This window comes from Chelonoidis abingdonii, chromosome 6 (genome assembly GCF_003597395.2).
Source record: "Chelonoidis abingdonii isolate Lonesome George chromosome 6, CheloAbing_2.0, whole genome shotgun sequence".
In the NCBI taxonomy this organism is placed as follows: domain Eukaryota; kingdom Metazoa; phylum Chordata; order Testudines; family Testudinidae; genus Chelonoidis; species Chelonoidis abingdonii.
Genome location: NC_133774.1, coordinates 31,595,242 through 31,622,176, shown reverse-complemented (window position 1 = coordinate 31,622,176; position 26,935 = coordinate 31,595,242). Strand labels below are relative to the sequence as shown.

At 41.6% G+C, this 26,935-nt stretch overlaps 1 protein-coding gene across 5 annotated transcripts in view; it reads right to left on the bottom strand.

The window, feature by feature from the left end:
* Positions 1–777: 777 nt before the first annotated feature.
* Positions 778–26,935, bottom strand: part of NNT (nicotinamide nucleotide transhydrogenase) — a 68,356-nt gene continuing 42,198 nt past the window's right edge. For 4 of the 5 annotated variants that reach the window (XM_032780833.2, XM_032780835.2, XM_032780836.2 and 1 more), the window contains exons 18-22: positions 25,515–25,674; positions 23,913–23,994; positions 6,711–6,829; positions 5,057–5,172; positions 778–2,694 (exon numbers count right to left, since the gene is read on the bottom strand). In XM_032780833.2, coding sequence (XP_032636724.1) covers positions 2,545–2,694; positions 5,057–5,172; positions 6,711–6,829; positions 23,913–23,994; positions 25,515–25,674 — 627 coding nt within the window. In that variant the 3' untranslated portion in view covers positions 778–2,544. Of the gene's footprint in view, positions 2,695–5,056; positions 5,173–6,710; positions 6,830–12,176; positions 12,247–23,900; positions 23,995–25,514; positions 25,675–26,935 lie in introns of those variants that run through there. The other variant, XR_012656079.1, reaches the window with a different exon arrangement.

Below are 26,935 nucleotides of genomic sequence, written 5' to 3'. Positions count from 1 at the left end.
ACCATCACTGGTTCATTCACCTGCACGTCCACCAATGTAATATACGCCATCATATGCCAGCAATGCCCCTCTGCTATGTACATCATCGGCCAAACTGGACAGTCACTACGGAAAAGGATAAATGGACACAAATCAGATATCAGGAATGGCAATATACAAAAACCTGTAGGAGAGCACTTCAACCTCCCTGGCCACACTATAGCAGACCTTAAGGTGGCCATCCTGCAGCAAAAAAACTTCAGGACCAGACTTCAAAGAGAAACTGCTGAGCTTCAGTTCATTTGCAAATTTGACACCATCAGCTCTGGACTAAACAAAGACTGTGAATGGCTTGCCAATTACAGAACCAGTTTCTCCTCCCTTGGTTTTCACACTCTACTGCTAGAACAGGGCCTCATAGGATTCTCTGCTGCTTTTACAGATCCAGACTAACACGGCTACCCCTCTGATACTCAGATGTTAAACTCTAAGTCCAGATTTGAGACAGACGTTTACCACAGAAGAGAACAGCTTTCTTTTTCCCCTGGGAGACCTGTCTGCAAGATTGGCTGAAGTTAGATGGTGTAATTAAGTAAGCAAACATATGTCAGCTCAGGACTAGTAACTGTGAAAAACAGAAGCATCCGAAGAGATTTTGCTACAAAGGGCATAAAACTAACCTGCTCTGCATTCAGTGTAATTTTGATGCTATAACGCCCACAATGGAGCATCAGGCTCGTTACCTTTTTAGGCCACACTATATTGGAGAGGAGATGACCAATGATTATGAATGAAAACCACATTTTTTAAGCTTTTTTAATAATTCTCTGATATTTCATGATAAAACACAGTTCTAAAGTTAACCCTGGCACCTCTGATCCATGACAAATTGCATTTTTCATTTCAAATACAAAGGAAAAGGCATTTTAAGAAAAGATTAACTTTTAGTTAGCTACATGCAAGCAGAAATAAGTTGGACACTGCAGCCAATAATACTTAAATCAGACTTCGTCAATGAAAAAAATTAATATTCCATGATTACAAAATTGCCCTCTATTTAAATCCCTTTTCTCCCCTCTCAAGGGTTTTTTTGTTCGTTTGTTTTCTGCGCTCAGACCCAACAGAAATATAGCTATCAATACAATTATATTAAGAGGCCATACATACTGCATTCAAACATAGCTGCCCCAATGTGTTTAGTTCGAATTTAACACCTCAAGTATTCCTATGCTGTGCAACAACATATTCATGCTTATATACTAATTTTATTTTTGAGCTGTAGAAAAGACAGATTTCTAAAAAGGCCATTTCTTTCATACATTATTACATTTCTTGATATACTACTACCTGTTCAAAAAATGGATTTTAAGTTATCCTTACATAAAAACAGAGGTAGCTAAGTGGTAATATTTCTCAAATGCTATTGAGTTATGCAAGGTCTCAATACATGACGTGATTAAAAAAAATTAGTTTTATAAACAATCAGGATGGATTAATTTTAAACTTGCTTCAGAGTAGTTTGTTCTTCCCAGATGTTAATATTTTCTAACACAAGTATAGCTATTTATATTTAGCTTTTGTCACCATGGACAGCTGCTACGTCATTGTGCAAACATGATAAATTCATTTTATTAGGCAAATATTTGAGTTCCATTCAACTACTCTTAACACAATAAAAATAAAACAGCACTATATGCCAAACTGATTTACTGCTTAGCTGTACTTATGAACATTTAAATAGTGCTCTTAATTAGATCAAAGAGAAAGTCAAGTATTCAAAACATTGATTGTAAGATTGGCATGCTTCTACGGTCCCCAAATGACAGTTGATTCATTTAAAAAAATTGTGATAAAGAAACTCTTGATCCGCATTTTCTCCAGCATCTTAAATATGTTGATTAAGAAAGTGCCTCCTTCCAGCATTACAAAATGTTGATTAAGAATGCATCAATACACATTTGAAAGTAGCAAAATATAATTAAAAGTCAAAAGTGAACAGAAATTGAAATAGCCTGCAGTGGCCAGGATTTTACAATCAGGTTAGTGTAGGCAACTGCTGGTGCCCAAACAGAATTGATTGCGGGACTGGGGACATTGTTTTCTCAGAACAGTTAAAATGGCAACAGCAGCAGGGGGGATAAAGATTTGAATTAGTTGCATTTACTGAAAAATATTTCAGCACTTTAGGTGCATATGTTTACATCATGTCATACTTGGAAGTTAAGGAAATAGGTCCATGAAATCCTACATTTCAATTTATATTACCTAGGTGACTACTAGGGGAGAGGGAAAAAAATTCAGCCACACTGGATTAATCTAAAGATGGACTCATTCTGCTGAAGTGTTCCTGATTCATAGCATCTATAAAACCCACAACAGAAACACAATTTGGGTTTTTCTAGACCCTTAGCAAAGTGTTGATTTTTTTCAGATATCAAAATTACATAAGCCAATTTGTGCACTTGTTTTTTTCTCATAACTTTGCCTTACATTCTGATGTACAAAATAATGATTTTTGTTTTCCATACTGGCCAAATATTAACTTTGATAGGTGATCATCAGTATTTACATCTGGTAGGATTCTCTGACTTTGGACTGTAGGGCATCACAGGTTTTCTTGGCATCTCCTAAAAGCATAGCGGTGTTGGGTTTGTAAAAGATTGGATTGTCCACAGCTGCATAACCGACACCCAAAGATCTCTTCATAACAATGATCTGCAGAGGGAAGAGTTTATATTTGACATAGCACATATCAATCTTCTCCCTTAGTGCAGGAGATTTGAAAATAATCTCAATACACAAAATAAAAAAAAATAAAATAAGAGATTTGATATTATGCCCTGTAATAGATCACTTTATGGGTGCCCGTATATTCAATATACTACTTGCAGGCCAATGTCACTATGCCACATGAAGAGGGTAGATAGGTGGTCTCCAGGTAATGTTCCACATTCCCATGCAGGAAACATAGGTTTGATTCTCAGTCTCCACCTCACCCCCGGCATAGGTAAGGTGTGTTCCTAGATCCCAGAGAAGGAATGGCTTGCTTTAATCAAAAACAAGACCAATGGCTGACTAGGGACTGTACTGGCACACACAAGCCCTAACCCAAAGCTCTCCAGCCACTGAGGGTATGACTACACTACAGCTGAGAGAGCGCGCCTCCCAGCCTGGGTAGACAGATTTATCCTAGCTTGGCTTGAGCTAGCACGCTAAGAATAGCAGTATGAATGTTGTGACTTAGGTGGCAGCTCTGGGTCTGAGCATGGCTAGCTAGCCCAAGCGTCTGCCAGGTCCACACTGCTAGTTTTAGGATGTTAGCTCAAGCCAAGCTAGCATGAGCCAGTCTACCCAGGCTGGGAGTCTCGCTCCAAGCTGCAGTCTAGACTTACCCTGAGGATGACTAGGAGTGTGAAGAACTATTATACAGCAAGGGTACACTGCATGCTGTACAAAATACTAGAGAAGCTAAAAATACAGTGCAAATGGATGTAATGAAATACAGGACATGACACCTTAATTCCAAGAGCATGTAGCATCTCAGATCCACAACATGTGAGATTGGGTAATAATGATCCAGTTAAAAGTCTTATTGCACACACAAGTTACCTATGGAAATTCTACTCTTGACCACTGCATTTAAGGTTTACTGTGCCGGGGAGAACATATTTAATTAACCAGGCGGAAAAAGCTGACTACAGAAAGATGTCAGGAAGGCCCTTAAAGCATGATTAAAGAATCCCCTGACATCACTCCCTAATGTTTGATTGCAATCTTTTAAAGGTGAGTTACCTAAAGTCCATTGTTGGCTCTAATATTGAGGCGATTCAATTCTCAAGAGTCTTCCATGCTCTTAAATGTGCTTAGTTCCAATCCACAGTTAACCATTTCAGGCTGTGGAGCTCCAAGAAGCAGGCATAGCTTGGCAAAATGGTGCCTTCTTAGTCACTACAGTTTAACTGATTTTCATCCTCTAGAAGCTGAACAATTTAAGACTATGCCAGCTTCAGGAGCAAAGGTTTTTCCACACCTCCAGTGAAGTCTCTTGTTTGCCACAATTTTTTCATCTGATGTAAGACAGCTCCACATTATTTTTACACCTTGTCCATCACAAAGGAACCAAAGCAAGACTTTAGCACTCAAGAATATTATACAAACAAAGCAACTGCTTTCTTTTAGAACCCAGCCTCTCAGTAACACCAAAAAAAAAGAAATATTTGAGTGAAAGTCCAGCACCAATATTTGATAAGATCACATTCTTGGTAACTATTTTCCAAGATAACCCATTATTTCACAATAGGTTGTCAATTCTGACATGGGTCTTTTAGAAGAAACAAATAGGTTTGGGATAATTAATGCTAGAGCCAATTAAAGAAATTAATCAGCAGACTTTGAGGAAGGGAAGCTACTGGAGCATAATGTGAAATGAGGCCATAACAAGGCATTCTGCTTGCTTATATGTATTCCTCCAATCATGATAATGGGCTATTGAGAGAACACTAATAATAACCCCATCACTCTAAGCACTTGAGTGTTTCAGGATGGTAAATCTGAATACTGAGAATTCACAATAGTGATGAAGAATAATTGAGAACATTTGTACTGCTGCACAGATAGAGATACTGTTTGGGTGAGGTGTGGATAAGCAGATTTTCTACATGCTAGATCTTTTTTCAAATCAGACTAACTCCTTTGGCTGCTTTATTAATTTCACTATCTGAGGAATGATAGCTAATACGGAAACTACATGGCTCTCTGTCCACTCCACCCTTCCGCAGGCCAACAGTACCAAATATACTTGCCAGCAGAATTCTACTCTTTAGCCTCATCAGTTGTAGCCACCATTAGCTTCACTGGACCAGAGCACAGCAAAATGCTTCTATTGCAACATCACTAATGCTCTGAAGTGCACTTCTGAAGCACAGAATATTCTGTTGTGCACAGCGCAGTACACGATGGGAAAACTTTGTACACAAATAGAAAAAGTAGGATAATCCTATTAGCATCTCCAAACAAAACCGTTCTAAGAAAAGGTGGCTAAATGAGGTTGCTACTATGTTTTATTTGTTCACCTTACCTGTTTTGCCTTCCAAACTTCTAGAACTGGCATTCCAGCAATGATAGAGTTAGGATCTTCTTGAGCTGCTGAATTAACTGTATCATTAGCACCAATTACAAGGACCAGGTCAGTTTCTGCATTAAGAAAATAAAAAGGAAAAAACAACTTGAAAAAATCAGGAACCACAATACAGAAGTTACTACGAATATTGATTTGCATTATGATTGAACCTACAGTGCCAGACACTGTACAGTGCCTCACACAATGGAGACTCAAACTCATCAGGAGAGTTCCTGCCCTGAACAGCTTACAACTTAAATACAGAAGACAGACAAAAAGCGAGCATGGACGCTGGTATACAGAGGTAAAGTTTCTCATTCAACTGGTCAGTGGTAGAGCCAGGAATAAAACCCAAGTACCCTGACTATCGGATCCAGTGCCCTATCTATTAGTCCATGCTGCCTCCTTAAGTTAAATCCTTTTACATCCACATAAAGTTTCACAAACAAAATTGAAAAGCAGAAATTCTAGTATGTGGAGCCATATTATCCAATGGATCAATAGTAGCATTGAAGCTTTTAGATACCCAGCCACTTAAACTAATGAAGTATCTAGTACCATTATCTCCTGTTGACCAGCCACTACAGGGAGATGAGACACCACATGCCACTGGTTTCATAGCTATTAGGCCTACACAACAGAGTTATGTATAGATTAGAAATCCTGTGCTGAATTTTAGGTTCTGGAGCAGAGTGTTCTCTAGCGGTTAGAGATCTTTTTGCCCATACCCAGCCTGTCTCCGTCTCTTGCTATCCCTTCCAGCCTGTTTCTCTGCTCTTATGTTTCCCACACTATTTCTGTTCCTCTCCCATCCTGTACTTCTACTCATCCCACTGTTTCTGCTCCCCTCTATTCTTGTTCTTGTTCCTCTCCATCCTTAGCCTGTCTACATCTCCTCTCTGCTCCTCAATCCTCTACTTTTGAGTCAGCCTGCTTCTTCCTTCTCCTCCATGCTCCCTGAGCATCAGCAGGGGGTGAGGGGGGAGAGAGACACTGCCCTCAGTACTTGGTGCCATGGCCAAAGGAAAGTTCTGCTCAACCCTGCAGCCTTGAGTTAGAGCATGCTCAGTGCAGATGGAACTTTCCAGACTTTAGTTGCCAACCCCTAGCAAACTTCTACAGAACATGTGCCATGGCAATTTTCAGAAGCTTATACCTTGGCCAAATTTGGGTGAACGTTCATGAGGACAGCACCTTTCTGACTACAGGGTAACCCGTCTGCCACATTTCAAGTCCCTGCTCCAGAGCATAAAGGTATTATAATTCGTTAATGAAGCAAGTTTTAATCCTTGGCAAAACATTTTTCTCTAATAATGTTCACAAAACAGCTGAACTGTTTTTGCTGAAACTTTCCAAAAAGATTCAGCCTGAATGGTTAAATTTGGTAAATTTAAAAAGCATATAATAAGAAAGTCTTGTAATAGAAAGCATTTAGCAGAGCTGGAAACAATGCTTATTGTTGCCTATTGTTATAGACACATGCACGGACAAACGAACACACATAGTGTATATATCTGGCTCTATTTTCATTTAAAAAATTAACAAAAAATAACCACTGCAAGTTTAATATACTGGCAAATAATGTAGTTTTCAAGTTATCACTCTCTCTAACCTGGGAAGTCTTCATTGATCTCATCCATTTCCAGAACAATATCATATGGCACACCTGCTTCTGCTAGGAGCACATTCAGCTGACCAGGCATCCGACCAGCCACAGGGTGAATACCAAATCTAGTCAAAAAAAAAAGGAACGTACCCATTAGCAGATACAGCCTTTTCATTTCGTATTTTAAGGATGTGGCCAAGTGTGGGAAAGAACGCTAGTTCCTAAATGTGCTAATACCTACAGAATTACTCAAAAAAATTAAATCTCCAAAGATAAATCACATGTATTTTCCAACATTTCCTGGGAGTTTGGGGAGACAGAGTGGGAGGGAAGGAGCTACAGAAGAGGAAGATATTTGAAATCACATAAATGCACTAGATTAAGATTTTAAATCTCAACCCTTCAGCCTCAAGGACCACAGATTAAATCCTTCAGAAAAAAGTTGTGCCAAAACCAAACTCGTGTGTTGGAAACCACAGGCAAGAAAAGCCCCTAAATTTCCCTCTTACTCTTGAGACAAGATGACCATTTATAACATTGAAGAACCATTGACGGATCCAGGACAAGAGAGAAGGTTTCCAATTCTCACTGATTTTATTGAAAATTGAGTAGATTTTAACTTTTATTTAATGGAACTAGCCTTTTTATTATGCTGATCCACAAGAAAGCTGCCTCTGGCGATACTGCAGCAATGAGAATGCCAGAGGCACTTCCAATTACAGCAGTGGAGGAACTAGTGGCAGAGGCTTTCCAGATAAGCGAATGGGGCTGTCAGGAAATGCATCACAGCACAGTGAACAACACAGCAACAATGAAGTAAAGTTTCCACAAGGTAATATTCTACTTCAATAGGGAGGGGTTTTTTAAATAGTTTTAAAAATAATTGCCTTTCTCCTGCTCCCTTTTGGCTGACAAATCCTTCTGTCACCAGCCAAAGTGAGACAATATATGCCAAACGTTTGTGTCTACCTCTCAAACAATACTAGAAGAATTAAAAACATATGAACGGCATATTTGTCTTTGGCTCCCACAACAGATGTTGGGAAGGCTCCTTAGGTTATTAAGAGCTTCAAGTGCCACATATTGTAAGGGGTGTGACCAGAATCAACAACTCTCCTATGAAAAATGGAAGACGATGTAGGGTGGTCCACAACCAAAAGGTATCTCCCAACTTTATCCAGAAGAATCTTCATGGCTAAGTTATAGAGAGAATACTTTATACAAATAAAATACATCCTTTCAAGAATTCAGACTCGAACACAGAATTTCCTTAAATTAAAGTTTGTCCCAATTATCTAGGACTTCATCTGCTTCTGGATAAAATTATTTTAATTTCTGAAAGATGTTAACTATTGAATTTATCATGGTAACAAGAGTAATTGCCATAAAATTACTCATGAAATGGGAAGATTAAACTGGGGGAAAAGGCTGTGTGCTCTACTTTATTTACTTCATGTAATGAACTCAAATGGGGCATTAGAAATCTGTTTTTAAGAAGTTGGCATGTAGCTCTTTGCATCTTTTCAAACAACATGACAATCTCCTTAGAATGAAAGAGGCCTCTCCATCTCATGGCATGTATCTCGCTTATCCCCAGACTGACATTATTAACAATTTTATTCCAGTGAGAGGAAGACAAGAGTAAAATAAGTCATCTGTACTTTGCTTGATGTATTATGCTATAACTTTCAGGCAAAATATGATACTATAAAAATTTAAGATTGGTGACAGATTAGATCTACTTTGTCACAAATTAACTTTGTCAGACAGAATTATTTCATCTGGTCGTCATTAAAATAAAAAATCCAAGCAATTAAGGTCTTTACAATTCTCCAAAGAAGCAATGGTGATCAGCACATGAGAGTAGTACTAGGACAGAATTCAGGAGATAGATGCTAACTCTCATGCGTATGACCACTTAGCTGCAACTCCTCCCACTATTTTGATTTCTTCAACAGGTACAGGTATTTACATTTGAGACCCAAATCACCTCCTTGTCTGCAGCCCCCACTTCTCTAATCTCTCCTGCAGGCCACCCTGTAGGTGGGTTATTTTGTCCTATACGTTTGATACCCTCCAGTTTTGGCATCAACAATTTTGATCATGGTTGAATTTACACAAAGAAATGCCAAAAGATAATTAAGTGACTTCAGTTACTGTACAGCAAACCAAAGAATCAGAGGTGTGATAAAGGAGTTCTTAAAGAAATATAAAGGAGTTCTGCTTGAAGACTGATGATTGAGCAACTGAAGGACAGGAGAATTGCTAGGACAGGAGAATTGTCTTTCCACTCTACATGTTTCATCATTACAATGGAATCACATCACAACCACCACCAGAGGTCCACAAACTACAGTTTTTGAACCACTGATATACAGTGGATACTAATTTTAATGCTGTACAAATATAAATTTAGAATGAGAATAATCTGTTCAACTACCAGTAGTAAGATGGAGTTAAAGCAACTTGAACATAAGAACGGCCATACCGGGTCAGACCAAAGGTCCATCTAGCCCAGTGTCTGTCTACTGACAGTGGCCAATGCCAGGTACCCCAGAGGGAGTGAACCTAACAGGCAATGATCAAGTGATCTCTCTCCTGCCATCCATCTCCATCATCTGACAAACAGAGGCTAGGGACACCATTCATTACCCATCCTGGCTAATAGCCATTAAAGGACTTAACCACCATGAATTTATCCAGTTCTCTTTTAAACCCTGTTATAGTCCAAGCCTTCACAACCTCCTTGGGCAAGGAGTTCCACAAGTTGACTGCGCACTGAGTGAAGAAGAACTTCCTTTTATTTGTTTTAAACCTGCTGCCTCTTAACATCAGGTAATTTGAACTCCACGTTCAAAATCAGACATACTGAATGATCACGCCACTCAGCACTATGAGATGCTGTGACAAGATGCAAGTACAGTAACTCCTCATTTAACGTTGTAGTTATGTTCCTGAAAAATCAACTTTAAGTAAAAAAATGTTAAACGAATCCAATTGTCCCATAAGATTTAATGTAAATGAGGGGGGTTAGGTTCCAAGGAAATTTTTTGGGGGCAGACAAAAGGCATTATATACTGTACAGTACCGTACTGTGGTTGGGAAGTGCCCATGGCTTACCCCACACAGGCACAGCCCGCTGCAGGCAAGAAAGCTAGGAAGCACCTTTGCAGCAGCAGCGGCAGCTTCCCCAGAGAACAGGCTTGGATTTTGCTGGGAATGCTCCAGGCCCGCCTCGTCCTGTTCCCCCTCCATTCCAGGCCCACCTCTTCCCACCCTCACTCCACCTCCTCTCCAGAGCATGCCCCATCCCTCCTCCCCCCGCCCCAAGTCCTAAGCTGTTTGGCAGCGCTTAGGACTTTCTGGGAGGGAGGGAGAGAAGCAGAGAAGCGGAACTTGTGCAATGCTCCCTTGTAAAGCCACTGCTCTTACACAGAATCTTACAAGCAGGCTGCCAAAGGACGTCATAAGGGAGAATTGCACAACTTTAAATTAGCACGTTCCCTGAGCATGGACGTAACACTGAAACAATGTTAAGTGAGACAATGTTAAATGAGGAGTTACTGTATTGTTAAACTTTGGTTCAAGAGTGGAATGAAAGCCAGTTTTATACAAGAGCTGCACAGGAAGGAAAAATAATACATTATATTTAGCCGGTAAATATTTGGGATCCTGATGCAGAGGACAATACCTAGAATCAGATACAGGACAGCAAAACAAATAGGACAAAATATTAACAGCCTAAAGCAGGAGAGGGAAAACTTTTTGGACTGAGGGCCACATCAGGCTTCTGAAATTGTATGGAGGGCCATTTGGGGGGGCTATGCCTCCCCAAACAGCCAGGCATGGCATGGCCTGGCCCGTCCCCTATCTGACACCCCCCCCCCCCGCTTTTCGCCCTCTGATGCCCGTCCCCCAGGACTACTGCCCCATCCACCCCTCCCTGTCCCCTGACCACCCCTGGACCCATGCCCCTGACTGCCCCATCCAACCCTGCCTCTCATTCCTGACTGCCCTCCCCCAGGACTCCTGCCCCATCCAACCACCCCTTCTCCCTGACCGCTCCCAGAACCCCTGCCCCTGACTACCACCCCATCCAACTCCCCCTCCCCTTCCTGACTGCCCCCCTGGGATCCCTGCCCCCATTCAACCCTCCTGTTCCCACAGCTCCACCCCCTGATTACCACCCCAAACTCCCATGACCTCTATACAACTCCCCCTGCCCTCTTACCGTGCTGCCTGGAGCACCGGTGGCTAGCGGTGCAGCTCAGAGCACCAGGACAGGCAGCCATGCCAAGCCAGCCAGCCATGCCACCGTGCAGCACAGAGAACCGGGTCAGGCCGCGGCTCTGCAGCTGCGCTGCCCCAGGAATTCACAGCCCCGCCACCCAGAACATTGCACAAGCACTGCAGTGAGCTGAGGCTGTGGGGAAGAGGGAACAGCGGGGGAAGGGGCAAGGGCTAGCCTCCCGGGCCAGGAGCTCAGGGGCCGGGCAGGAGAGTCCCGCAGGCTGCAGTTTGCTCACCTCTGAGCAAAGTTTCACACCAACCACTCAGTAATGTAAACCATGTGCAGCAGCACAGCTGCTTCCAAACTGTGCCCAAATGCAATGATTTTTAGTACATTAGAAGAACTCTTATTTTGAAACACGTTAGAAAATCATCACTATTTTGGCCAGGAACAAAGATTTCCCAACAAAATTCTCTTTAGATTCTAATAAAATTATTCGAGTTTCTTTTTGATTAAAGCTGGCCTATAAATTAAACAAACAAAACACAAAATATGCTTGAGGTTTCTAGTAAATACTCGAACACAACTTTGTTTCCAGGGCTGATCCCCAAACCGACATACAAGTTGCCAAGTGAATGAACTTTCACCTTTGACTTTGCCTCTGCTGAGAGAAGGGGAAGAAGAAAAAGAAGAGGAAAGAAATATTTTTGGTTGGTGGGAGGAGTTATGGTATGGATCATCATCTGTCACAGATTTTGACAAACACTGCCAGAAACCATACACTGCACATTTGGAAGGTTTATGAACTGTTTGCACAAAATCTATTTGTCAGGACACATTTAGTTGACTCCCAAAGGGAGTTTGTTTCTGAGAGTCTTGATGACCAAATATGACAGCGGTTTGCCAGTACTCTTGGAACAAATGCATGCAAGTTCGTCAAACTAGATGTGTGCGTGTGTGCACGCATGGACACAGACACTCACCATGATCATGTTGATAAAGATTTCATACAGGCAACATTTACACAGATAGTGAAATTATCCACTCATCTCAAAAAGGAAGATCCTACCAGACATTCAAGTGAGCATGGCAAGACTGAGAAGAAGCAAGAGCAGACCAAGTTTCTCATAAACACAGAAGAGATTACACTAGTAACACCAGGAAAAAGAAAAGGAAGAGAGGACACTTTTAAAAAATGCCCCATCTAAACATCGTATAACCTTGAAGAATTTGCACTTAACTTGAAATCCCCTCCGGTTTATGACAACCTCTTGATTTCACCACTGTCACATGCAATGGGTGCGACATGTCCTACTCATTGCACATGAACATCAGTTCTTGAAAATGACAAGTTTTTTTAAGGGCATAATATATTTGCCAAAATGTATTCTCCCACAACAAGTTTTAAAATAAATCTCTCTTTTCCCCTACTTATTCATTCCATTCTGGAAATACCTAAAAATACAACAAGAGACAAACTTTATGGAATAAATTGAAAACTGAAAATATGGGGAATTATTAATAATCTTTAATTGCTTAAGAAGTATTCTCTTTCAAGTGTCTCTAATGTTAGTGCTGCAAGAACATCAGATTTTCTCCTTTAATGAAAAAAACGAAGGAAAATGTTTTTAAAATTTCTTATTTTTCAAACACTAAAGGACCTTCTATCATGAAAATGTCTGCATCTCCTCCTGCTGAACTTATATATGTCAGGCAAAGTGTGTTGGCTACAAGTTCAGTCCAAAGAACTACAATTCATGATCATACTCTAGTTTATCAGAGGGTTGGCTCAGTGCTGTACTGAAACACAGGTTCTTTTTTTGGACCTCAAATAAGTCAGATTATACAATTCTGGGCCCTTTTTCAAACTAAGTCTCCAGTTTCAGAGGCATAATCTTGTGCCCAAACTTTGTACCCATGTGACTTACTGGGGAAAAAATACATGAATACATTTTAGGTGCAAACCTATATCAAAAAATAAAATAAAGTGGGGAGCTGGTCTGAAATCCAGCCCTTTATATGGGTTTCTTCTAGAAAAAGCTAGTCTCTGTGGGCAAGTCAGAAGCATTTGGATTCATGAAAATTGATTGGTAGAATTGTTTACACATGCTGATGTCTTCTGTTGCGCAAAAGGCCTTTGTCTATATATTCTCTGCATATATGTAAAATTAAGCAGTGGGATGAGGGTGCACACTAGGCTGAAGAAGTCAAACCCACTTGTAGAGATGGCCTGGCATTTACAGTACAATGCCCACCCAGTCTTACCACCTCAGTGCATGAATAAAGGGTTACTGTTTCAGACTCTCTGCCGATGCAGGAAGACTGTACTGCACCTGTTACAATCAGCTCACATTTGGACGGTCTTCTTTGCAGCCCTAGTGGCTAGAAACTTCCTTTTTTAAAAATGAAAGCTTAGATTCTGCAAAATCTGCAGATGCCATGTGAGCCTATAAATACATCTAGACTGTCACACGTTAAACATTCCCCTACAGTACACACCCCATCAAGAACAAACCGTTCCCAAACTACAAAACTAGACACTACCAGTGCTAGTGCATTTAAACACACACACACACCCATAGTTGAACAGACTATGTCAGGAATCCTGGAATAAGTTTTCAGCACTGATAAAAGAGCTTTAATGATTTGTGCAATTTTATCTAAAGTTAAATTTAAACTCAGTTGCCTAGGATGTTATTACAGATGCAGTAGTATTCTACTTTTAATGCTTACTGAGGACTGAAGAACTTCAGAGTGGGATTTACTATTTGCGGTTAATGTAGTCAATCTTTTTACTCAAAACAGACAAGAAAACAATACTATTTTCCTCAATCCTGAATAAGCTTATTTATATTTAACCCATTGCAGAAGTGGTTCAAGATCATTACATTGTCATGTGACTCTGGTGTTTGCACTGAAAGAATGCATAATGCATGAACATTAAACGCAACACACAGGAGTCAATGTCCGACAATCTTCCTCCCAGAGCACTTCATCCACGTAAAAATAGGATTTCTGTAACTATGCCAAAGTTGATGAGACATAGGGTGCTCTAAGTAAGTTACATCTGCTTGGTGCCTATTTTAGCTTGCTCAACAATTTTTTTTGATTTCTGAACATTTGTAGAAGTTATACACACACAGGATAGCTTGCTCAACAGAACCCAATTTCTGCCCTCTTAACTTTCTATGCCCTCTGTCCCAAACGTGCAGCCTCTCTGTTCCAATCACATACACATCTGCCAATTCTCTAAAAAAAAAAAAAAAAAAAACACACAACACACTCTAGTTTCATGGAGAGATAACATGAATGACAATTTAAGTACAAAGGGCATGCAGATACTCTAGCACTTGTTTATTGCTCACAAAAATCTGAGTTATGAAAAACATAAGGCCCGATTGGAAAAGATTTTAAAAACTGTCCATTTTTACAAAATGAGCTTTCAGGCAAAAAGAACACTTTCAGTTTTTCTTCTAAGAAACTAAGACCTTCCCTGCAACATGGGGCGTGGGTCACTTGCCAGGATTTTCTGGTTATATCTCATCTAATCAAATCCTGGGCATTGCAAGGGCCTCAGACATTGATGCAACTTGGTCCCTCTTATTCTTTCCCTGTGGTGCACAACAGTATTACAGACCACATGAGACCACACCGGGATCTAATTTCTGTTGTTGGGTCTGATGTGCAGGCTCTGGCTCATGTTTTTGGCCTGTGATATACAGGAGATCAGAGTAGATGATCTGGGGGTCCCTTCTGATCTTAAATGCTATGACTAAGGCAAAGTTCATGTAATTTGAAAGAATAATGTAAGAATGCAAAACGAATTAATTTTATTTATTTAAATGTAAAGAAAAGTTAAAGATGGCACCCATCTATATGCTCCAGAAACCCTTGGCATAATTAAAATGCAATACCTAGTATCCTACATGCAGCAATACAATTTGACTACATCCCAACACCCGCAACCTAGGTAAATTTAAAAAAACTCAAGTCCACCTACCTTACAATTTCCCCCATTTTCAAATGCCTAGGAAAGAAGACAGGAGCTTTGCCTTGTGTCCAAGATCATGAGACACTGGCACATCCTTCCAATATATTAACCTATAAAAATTAGTCAAGACCAGCCACCTAGTGATTGAAGTTTGAGAAAAATATTCAGACAGTAATCTAGATTTTCTCTCACAATTGCATATTCCACTGATTATGGCAGATAAAAAGCCAAGAACCCACATGCCTGTCAATAGATTTAAAATTAAGTGTACGCGCTTTCTTAGAATACTTCAGCACTTGCATGCAATTTCCTTAACCTACTGTCATTGGTTACTACTGCATCTTGGGCAGAAATTTTAAATACACACGTTCTATAAGAATGGCAATAAAGTCACACAACTGATATCATGGCCAAAATATAATGAATCTAGAATGTCTGGGGACAGTGTTCAATATGCTATGTATTTGAGCATTTCTTGAATTTTAAAGACATCATATAATATATAATTTAAGAGATTAAAATTCTATGAATGGATGTTTAGGACTTGCCTACACTGAATTTAATTCAGATTAAGGTAGGGTATGAATTTAAAGTGGACTAGCTATTCGTGATTAACTCCCTATGTGGATGCTTTTGCTGTAGATTAAGGGTGCCTTATTCTGAATTAGTTTGATCCATTTCTGAAGTGCATTAAGATAATTCAGAATCAAGCCCTTACATGCACTGTACTGAACCATTCAAGATACATGGTAAATGGAGAGCCTTCAATGACAGCTCTGTAGTACTACAAAGGCAGTAACAGAGAATAAAACTGCTTGAAGACCAGGTCTTGGTCTACACTACGATTTTAGGTCAAATTTAGCAATGTTACCTCGATTTAAGCCTGGACTCGTCCACATGATGAAGCCCTTTTTTTCGACTTAAAGGGCTCTTTAAATAGATTTCTTTACTCCAACTCTGACAAGGGGATGAGTGCTGAAACTGGCCTTGCCGGGTCGAATTTGGGGTAGTCTGGATGCAATTTGATGGTATTGGCCTCCGCGAGCTATCCTAGAGTGCTCCATTGTGACCGCTCTGGACAGCGCTCTCAACTCAGATGCACTGGCCAGGTAGACAGGAAAAGGCCCGTGAACTTTTGAATCTCATTTCCTGTTTGGTCAGCATGGCAAGGTGCAGGTGAGCGCAGCTCTTATCAGCAGAGGTGACCATGATGGAGTCCCAGGATCGCAAAAGAGCTCCAGCATGGACCGAACTGGAGGTACATGATCTGCTCACCATATGGGGAGATGAATCCATGCTCCGTTCCAGTAAACGAAATGCCAAAACATTAGAAAAAGTCTCAAAAGGGCATGAAGGACAGAGACCCTAACAGGGACGCACAGCAGTGCCACGTGAAAATTAAGGAGCTAAGGTAAGCCTATCAAAAAAACAGAGGGGCAAACAGCTGCTCCGGATCAGAACCTCGAACATGCCGCTTCTATGATGAGCTGCATGCTATGCTAGAAGATGCAGCCATCACTACTCCAACCCTGTGCTTTGACTTAATGGAGAATCACGCAACACGGAAGCAGGTTTTTGGGACGAGGAAGATGATGATGAAGAGACTGAAGAAAGCTCACAGCAAGGAAGCAGAGAAAGCGGTTTCCCCAACAGCCAAGATATGTTTCTCACCCTGGAGCTGGAGCCAGTAACCCCCTAACTCACCCAAGGCATGCTCCCGGACCCTGAAGGTGGAGAAAGGATCTCTGGTGAGTGTACCTTTGTAAATATTACACATGGTTTAAAAGCAAGAATGTTTAATGATTAAATTTGCCCTGGCATTTCGCGCTACTGAAAAAGTCTGTTAACATGTATGGGGATGGAGAGGAAATCCTCCAGGAACATCTCCATAAAGCTCTCTTGGATGTAACTCCCAAAACCTTTGCAAAAAGGTTTCTGGGGAGGGTGGCCTTATTCCGTCCGCCATGGTAGGACATTTTACCACGCCAGGCCAGTAGCATGTAGTCGGGAATCATTGCATAACAAAGCATGGCAGCGTATGGTCACAGTGTTTGCTGGCATTCAAACAACATCTGTTCTTTATCATGCTGTGTTATCCTCAGGAGATTGACATCATTCATGGTCACCTGGTTGAAATACAGTGCCTTTATTAAGGGAGCAAAGAGTGCTGTGGCACCTTATAGACTAACAGACATATTGGAGCATAAGCTTTCGTGGGTGAATACCCACTTCATCAGATGCATGCCTAACAGACTAACATGGCTACCCCTCTGATACTTTTATTAAGGGGACGTTCAAAGGTGCCCGTTCCTGCTCAGCTGTTTGGCTGGGGCTGAACAGAAATGTTCCCCGCTGTTAGCCACGCGGTGGGGAGAGGAATGAGGCGTGAGTCATCTCTCACACTAAACCGGCAGGCCCGCAATACAAGAGGCAAAATGTGACCTTGTAACGAAAGCACATGTGCTGTATAATGTGAACAGCAAGGTTTAACATGAAAGAGTATACCCATTTTTCTCTAAACTGTGTCTTTTTAACTACCACTCCCCCTTTTCCTCCACCAGCTACAAATGTTTCTCCTTCGCAGAGGCTAGCGAAGATTAGAAGGCGAAAAAAAAACGCACTCGGGATTAAATGTTCTCTGAGCTCCTCCTGTCCTCCCACATTGACAGAGCACAGCAGAATGCATGGAGGCAGACAATGTCAGAGTACAGGAAAGCAAATATGAACGCGAAGAGAGGTGGTGGGCTGAAGAGAGTAAGTGGCGAATTGAAGATAGGTGGCGTCAGCTTGCTGACAGAAGGCAAGAGTCGATGCTCAGGCTACTGGAAGATCAAACAGGATTGAGCTCCAGCGTATGGTTGAGTTGCAGGAAAGGCAGCAGGACCATAGACCGCTGCTACAGCTCCTGTGTAACCAACAGCCCTCCTCCCCAAGTTCCATAGCCTCCTCACCCAGACGCCCAAGAATGGGGTGGAGGGGGCCTCTGGCCACCCAGCCACTCCACCTCAGAGGATTGCCCAAGCAACAGAAAGCTGGCCTTCAATAAGTTAACATTTTGAAGTTTTAAAGTGCATTGTGGCCTTGTCCTTCCCTCCTCTCCCACCCCTCCTGGGCTACCTTGGCAGTTATTCCCTATTGTGTGATGAATTAATAAAGAATGCATGAATGTGAAGCAACAATGACTTCATTGCCTCTGCAAGTGGTGATCGAAGGGGGGAGGGGAGGGTTGCTAGCACACAGGGAAGCAGAGTGAACCAAGGGGGGGTGGGTGTCATTAAGGAGAAACAAACAGAACTTTCACACCGTAGCCTGGACAGTCATGAAACTGGTTTTCAAAGCTTCTCTGATGCGCATCACGCCCTCTTGTACTTTAACCACTCTGGTGTCTGGCTGCATCTAATCAGCAGCCAGGCAATTTGCCTCAGTCACCCACATCTCCCCCTTACTCTCACAGATAGTGTGGAGCGCACAGCAAGCAGTAATAACAATGGGAATATTGGTTTTGCTGAGGTCTATCCGAGTCATTAAACTGCGCCAGCACACTTTTAAACGTCCAAATGCACATTCTATCACCATTCTGCACTTGCTCAGCCTACAGTTGAACAGCTCCTGACTACTGTCCAGGCTGCCTATGTATGGCTTCATGAGCCATGGCATTAAGGGGTAGGCTGGGTCTCCAAGGCCTAACTATAGGCATTATCAACATCCCAACAGCTTATTTTCTGGGTTTGGAAAAAGTCCTTTCCTGCAACTTTCTGAAACAGACAGAGTTCCGGAAGACACCGAGCGTCATGTACCTTCCGCCGCCATCCCATGCTATGTTGGTGAAACATCCCTTGTGATCCACCGTGCTTGCAGCAGCTGAAAAAGTACCTTCGGTTTATGCAACTCGCTGGCTTGTTGCTCAATGCAAGAAGGGATATGGGTTCCGTCTATCACCCCACATCAGTTAGGGATCCCATTTCAGCAAAGTCATCACACTATGACCTGCGCATTTCCCACAGTCATACCCTTGCATAGTCTCACCAGCTCTTTGATTGCCATTGGCTACTTGGCATCACAGCAGCTCCCCCAACAGTAGATTTGCCCACTCAAACTTGACTTGCTGACTGACCAGTAGCTGTCTGCGTGCAAGCTTCAGAGGGCTATTGCCACTCGCTTCTCAACTGTGTAGGCTGTTCTCATCTTGGTATTCTGGCACTTCAGAGGCAGGGGAACAGCACGTCACAAGTTCCATGAAAGCTTACACATGCGAAAGTTTGCAGTCCACGGGAATCTCAGACCTGCAACACCTATGCGGTCCCAAGCTGTCTGTGCGTCTCCGCCCAGAAGCGGCGTTTCACGCAATGAATCTGCCATTGACACCAGGATTGCACACTGCGGGGCCCATACTTTGGTGAGAAGTATATGCTATGTCCTCATCACCGCACTGCCGTTGCCTTCTTGCCTGGTTTTGCTTTGCAGTTCTGCGTGGCATATACTGCCAGTGATAATGCACGTGTGTTTACAGTACTCATAATTGCCACGATGAGCTCTAGGCGGGCTTTCCATGATCCCAGTGCTATGGCGTTGCGTTGCAAAAAAGCGGCAAAATGATTGCCCTGCTCTGAACCAGCAGAGAGGGGCGACTGATGACACTGGCTTATAGGTATTAAAAATCAACAGAAGGGTGTAGCTTATGCACAAGAAGAATACAAACAGTCACACAGAGAGGCCCCCTTGAGGCTGAACTGCAAACCACTGGATTTAGCAGGCCATTGGATCATGGAGGGAGGAGCAACTGAATACAAAACCAATCAGGTCATTCCTTGTTTTGATGCCATCCATCTATCGTTTACATTTTAGGGTGGCACAGACGGTGCATTTCGACTGCTAGCCATCATCCTCTCCTGGGTGCTTGGCAGAAGATGGTGCAGTAGGACTACTTGCCATCGTCATCTCCTGGGTGCTTGGCAGAAGATCGCGCAGTAGGACTACTTGCCATCGTCATCTCCTGGGTGCTTGGCAGAAGATCGCAATGACCTGGCTGAGTCACTCCCATGTCTGCCCAGGCGCCCCGACTGATGTCACCGAGGTTGGTTAAAAGAGTACCCAAGAATATGACAACAATGGCTACCAGTCATAACGCACCATCTGCTGCCAAAAGGCAATGAGATGCTGCTGTGTAGCAATGCAGTCCCACATCTGCCAGCACCCAGGAGACGTACAGTGACAGTCAGCTGTGAAGGCTCCATGCTTGCTGCGGTATGGTATCTGCACAGGTAACCCAGGAAAAAAGGCGCAAAATGATTGTCTGCCATTGCTTTCACGGAGGGACGACTGAGTGATGACATTTACCCAGAATCACCCACGACACTGTTTCTGTCCCATTCAGGCATTGGATCTCAACTCAGAATTCCAATGGGCGGCAGAGACTGCAGGAACTGTGGGATAGCTACCCACAGCACAACGCTCCAGAAGTTGATGCTAGCCTTGGTACTGTGGATGCAGTCTGCCGACTTAATGCACTCAGAGCATTTTTTGTGGGGACACACACAATCAACTGTATAAAACTGATTTCTGAAAAACTGATTTCTATAAATTTGACCTAATTTCGTAGTGTAGACATATCCCAAGTGTCTTCCCTCAGCTCCTAATGGATTCTGGGAACCTTCCAGTCTATGACACTTTTTGTAGCTCTACCAGTCAATAACAAAAAAGGAGAAGCCAGCAGGAAGGTTGAGTAACATGCATCACCTTACATGATTCTATTAATACATTCAAAATGTGATCTGCTGCAAGATCATTTCAAGTCAGTGGTGATGTTAGCAATGCATTTTAATAACTAAAGGAGACTTAAGTTTGCAAACCCTCCTGTATTTCTGAATTTAAGACCTGAGTCATAAAATGCAATACATCATGTTATATAATCTATGCTCTTCACTGAGCATGTTATGGCTACAGGCAAAGTTAAGGAAACAGTGTCTCTGAATCAATCATGAGCCATGAAGCAAAAAAAGATCATATGACAAATGCAATTTTTCTTGGCACAGCATGGGCACAAACTGATGACAATCGTATGTCCATGCTGGCACGCTTCCACAGCGGATGTGTGTGTGTGTGTGTGTCACTGCATCTGGATGCTCAGAGTGCTTGAGGTCCTGAGGCATTCAGACCTACTGAAACCAGAGGGCCAGCAGCTGCACTCAATGAACACTGCGGGAGCTCCACGAAGTGATGAAAGGTCTAAATGACCACAAACTGTAAATACAGATTTATTTCATTAAAATACTAGGTAACCACGGCAGCAATCTCTTCCTGAAATTGACTCATTTTAAATATAATCCAGTTACTTTACAAAGCTTCATTCATATTTTTCCCATACAAACCTGACTGCAAGGTGAAATCAATAATACTTTATATCATTATGAAAAAAGGAAGCTAGCCCACACAGAAACTATAAAAGAAAAAATCAAAGGAAGAACAGGACACTGTCATCATATTACCCCAAATGAGGTTTTTTGATACATGCCTAATGAACCTTCAGGATCTTTAACACAATTCGGCAATGAAACCAGCTTCCACTAATGGTGAGAAAATAAGAGATAAAAAGAATTGCCATGTGAAAGAAAGACATCAGGGGTCTCATTCAGCTTTCCTACATGTAGATTAAACTGCGACACGGAAGTATATTATTTTAAGTGACTGCTAATGAACAATTTTACTAACTGGTATTCTTATCCATCAAATTATATACTCCACACACTTCTGGATACTATCAATATCGTTTCTATGAATGTGGAAAATAATGAAGAAAAAAAAACAAAACACTAATTGCTAGAATATGGACTCCAAAGCAAAGTCACTATAAACATGCAGAAATTAGAGAATGAGTTTGGCTAACCAGCATCGGTCAGAGTCTCTTTTTTTAATCTGACAACTGAAACTTGATTAATTTTTAAGATATTAAATTACCATAATTAAAAAATAGCTTCCAAAACTATTAGTGATGGAGAGATGACATGTATTGAAAGCACTGGAAAGCTAAATCTTATGAGGAAGGAAGAAGGAAAGGACTGAAGTTTCCATGTTTGTTAGCTTCATTGTGAATTACTTCCCCTTTTTGTAACGTTCTCTATTGGGGTAAATTCTATGGAATTTAACATTTGTTTTGAGTTCCAACAGCCTTTACCTGTAGAGCTAGAGGAGTTGATGTAAATACAGATGTGAAAAATATAGTCCAACTTGCAATGGTAACTACAGGTCAAAAAACCAGGCCTACAAAGTGTTACGACTGAAGCTACAATGGCAACAAAAGCCCACCTCTTCAGAAAGTAGCTAGTGTGGGCTGGGCAGTCACCAGGAAAGTTCTAAATAAATCAGAAGCTAGATGCTTTTACACCCAAGGGCATGGAGTGTAAAAGACTAAATGATGTAGCTCTGTCATTTGGGAGAGTCCAGTGGTGAGCTGCAAAGGTACTAGAGGGCTCAGGCAGAGCTCTCAGCATATCCTTTGCAAGTTACAGTCTGCCACAGACAACAGAAAGAAGACCTTACAAGGACTTTTAGGAACATGCCAACCAGAGAGCTAATCTTAACAAAGGGGAGTGCCTGATCCTTCCCTCCTCAGGACTAGAAGTCCTTGAGAAGGAAACCTTTTGCCACAGTTTAGAGCAGGCTCTACCACTCCACTGTTAGACACAGACTAAAGGGCTCCTGAGAGATCGCCAACCGCTCTTGCTGCTCTGTATGCCTCTCCTACCCCATTACCAGAGACACCTAAGGGTCCCAGTGTCTGCAAGCCTGCCAGTACTTCTGCATTTAAAAATGAATTTGCCACCAAGTACTCAGCATTCTTAGCTAACTTGTAACATGTTGGGGGGGGGGGAGGAGGAAGAGGAAAATAAGCAGGATGACATTTAGTGGGTGTGAGAGAAAAAGCTGAAAATGTAGCATTTTTGTATGCTATTAGCCTTTGTGTGAGAGAGATTTAGCCAATATTTTAAATGCAGATTTGTTTTACCCCCTTTTTAGTGTAAATAAAGCCATTCAGGGTGGGCTGACCACCTTTTGTGTTTTTACTGGCTACTACTGTGTGTTTTATTGGCTCCTCAGACTGTAAGCACTGATTCCATTAGTATAAATCAGTTACTCTGGATTTCATTGTTAAGTTTCTTGACGGAAATAAAGCCTGTACACTCACGGTGTGAAGATTGCTGCCTCAGGTGGAGGTACCTCAAGATCCTTCCATCTGGTATTGGATTGATTTCTCCTGGCATTCCCTTCCCCTTCTCAATCCCTTCCCTGCCCTCCCCTCCCAAGTTCCAGGACAGCCATGTCCTCTCCTACTTTAAACCTCCCCAGAAGACAGTGACAGTGCCACAGGCATGGCACTTGGTTCCCTGGGAGGGAAGCAAAAGTTAGGAAACAGGAATGATTTGAACAGGACCCCGTGCTATAGTTTAGTGAAGCAGCTGTTCCTGAACAGAAGTCTCCTCCATATGTTGTATCTTTAGAAAACCAAATGATTGTTCTTTGAAAGATACTCCCAACAGAAGGGGAATATAAAAAAAAAAAAAAAAAAGATTCAACTTTCCAAAGATTTCATGAGCACTTATATTGAGCAACAGTAGTAAAAGGTTAGAGTGTTGTAGCCATTGCTTGTAAGGATGGAGCCCAGCATGACAGACCAAACAAATAATACTAAGCTTAAAAAGATTAAAAATTAACTGCTGACATAAACGGATGCAACTCCACTGAAGTCAATAAATGGTACCAATACCTGTGTGATTAAACAGTATCATGAAGTTATTAGACTGTCTGATACTCTGTGGTAGGTTGATAAGACTAGAATATTCCTCTAATTAGCTCGTTCGTATATCAGCACAAGCATAATTGATGACAGCAAAAGGCAGACTTCTAGGGCATTTTCTTACAATGAAAAATCCTTTGTTATGTCTCCCGCTACACACACACACACACACCCCACCCCCACAATGGTACTTACCTGACATGTTTGCCTTGTTCTCTCAGCATCTTCACCAGGTCAGCTATGGGGTACTGAGCTTTCGCTGCACACAGACCATAACCTGAAAGAAACATTACTTGAACAATTGTTTCTCCAGTTCAAAGTGGGAAAAGTTGCTTCATTTCCTTTTCATCTACACCAGAAGCTCTAACCATAAAAAAGCTGCACTCAGACATCACGATAACTCATGGGAGTTTCAGCACAACCTATTTTTTTCTGAACTACAGTTGTGATATCAATACATCTGTTTGGACAACTAATCTACAAATGGTAAGCTTCAGCTTTACAGAAACATACATCCTGTTCTGTTGTACTGGAAAAGGCGGCTTCACACAAACATAGCCAAAATCTGGTGCACAAGCTACCATCATACCTTCAAACTAGTACCTTTCACCAAATTTTGGATATCTACAATGCAAATCCAGGTGGGATACAGACTTTAGGGATATAATTCTTTTACTTTCTTTAACTTTGTACAGAAATAATACATGAGAGGAACATGCATCACCCTTAAAACCCTCAAGGGTATAAATTGTAAGCAACATTCTTCCAGTAATATAGTGCCAAAAGTATCAACGATAGCAACAAATGCCAAACAACAAAACAATACATCTGTGTGCCTATTTGAAGCAAAGGTTACTCTTATGAAACAGTGTATTTGCCTAAATTGGTATACATAAAAGAATACTAAGAGTGCTGGTGGAGTTTTATACATTAATAGTAAGATGCTGTCTAATCAGGGTTGGCTCCAGGCCCCAGCGCAGCAAGGAGGTGCTTGGGGTGGCCAAGGGGAAGGGGTAGTACATCCGGTTCTTTGGCAGCGGCGGGTCCCTCCGAAGTGCCACCAAAGAAGAAAGCGGCGAGGTGGAGCTGCCGCTGAAGTGCCGCCGATCGTAGCTTTCCCCCGCCGCTTGGGGCAGCAAAAACCCGGGAGACGGCCCTGTGTCCAATGCAGCCACTGGCATCATGTGGCTTAATGAAAACGAATCTTGAAATATAAGTAATGACGAACTTCTCTTTAAAAGGATACTCGGCTACAGAAGTATACACAACCTACATTTATTTGGCCAAGACAAAGGTTTTATGAGAAGTGTTTTCAGGATTTTTATTATCTCAGTGGTTGGATTTAGATATTTATCAGCAGTTCAAACAAAAGAACATTGAGCTAGTGGAGAAGAACCACAAAATCTTCCAGTTCTAATAATCCAAAGTAGAGAAATGTTATTACGGCTACTAGCTGTATTATGATCATGCCTAAAAGCCCCAACCAAGATTATAACTCTGTTGTGCTAGGTGTTGGCTGTACAGCGTAAGAGAGCTCCAGACTGTAAGAGTTTATGAACTAAAACAAGATAAACAGTAAGAAGAGACACCAAGACACACAAAACTGAAGTGACTTGCCCAAGGAGGCTACACAATTGGTTAGTGGCCAAGTTGGGAACAGAACTAAAGACTACCGGCTCCAAAGTTTAGTACCTTAACCACTAAACCACATTGTCCCCTCTTATGATTGTGAATCATGAAGATTTATAACCTATGTCCCTTTAGTATCTTACAATATCTACTGTCACTGCCTCTTACCTGGAGTAATGATAATGCTATTGGCCTCCCTTATCATTTCAACTGCATTGTCCAAGTTGACTTCTGTGTGAGTACCAGTAATTTCCATAGGTTTCCCACCAGCTGTTGAAGTGGTGCCATAACCACCAAGTATGACATTGGCAAGAGAACGATTCATGGCCTGTAAAACAAGTGACCAGCTGATCACTAAATCCAAGGATAACAGAAAAATAGTTTTACAAAGAAAACTTTCTTCTGTATCATGTTTTTCTGAAAAAACTCTTCTGGTTTTTTAAAAAACCAACAACCAAAAAAATATTTTTTACCCCAAATTAAAACATTTCAACCAAAAAAATAGACATTTCAATAATAAAGGGAATCTGGGGGTGGGAATGATGAAATTTCTGCAGAAGATGTTCCTTGTTTTTGACCAGTTCTTCTTGTAACCATAGAATCTCTAAACCATAGTATGACAATTAAATGGTCCTTATGGGTAGCTTCATACACTGCCACCACTTCTTCAAGCTGAAAAATAAAATAGAACAAAGCAAAATACACAAGCCAAGCTAACCAAATGCTATTTTGTACAACGCGTTAGGGAACTGAAGAGGAGCAAAACCAGACACTGGTGGACCACCAAAAAGAGTTCTAAAAGCGTGAGCTCTCAGCTGAAAAAGCTACTCCTCCTGAGAATTCAGTTCCATGGACTGACAACAGGAACACTCTAGCTGACACTAACTACTATGATGCATGCTCTTTCTAAGAGCGAGGGTCTCAAAATATTCAGATACTACCAGGAAATAGGAAAAATTTGTTGTAATTACAGTCTGACAAACTTTAAAGGAGAATAAAAGGGAAACAACTTTTCTCTTCGGTTAAGAGTGTGTGCGCCATGCTAGGTTATAGCCCACAGCAAATCTTTTAATAAGAACGAATGTTGAGCTGCACATATGCAAATGAGAGAAAAACCCACAAGGAAGTCTACAGTGCCAAATTAAGTGTTTAAACAAAATCTGCTACAGCCTTAGAAGAGGTGCCACTCTGGAGAATTCAAACACCTGACAAAAGAATAAAGAAAGGGAGATGAGGATGTTACAAGTGGAAGGCTGTTGTTCACAAGTGATGTGGTAGCAGCATTTCAGATATCATGAGGACAGATGTGGCCCTGATCCAAAGCCCACTGGAGTCAATGGCAGTCCTTCCCTTGACTTAAATGTGCATTGGATCAGACTCATTCTGAGACCTACAATTAGTACACAATTTTGGATATATGCTATGACACTTTAATACCTCCCTTATTTCAAGGGGGGGAAGAGAAAAATAGAATTTATTGGCAATTGCACTGTAGTGGCTAATTGCTAGATAATGTGGTCTGGAAAAAGGAGAATGCTCCCAACAAAACTCAATTGCCTTAAAGACACAGGGGCTGATCCTGCAAGATA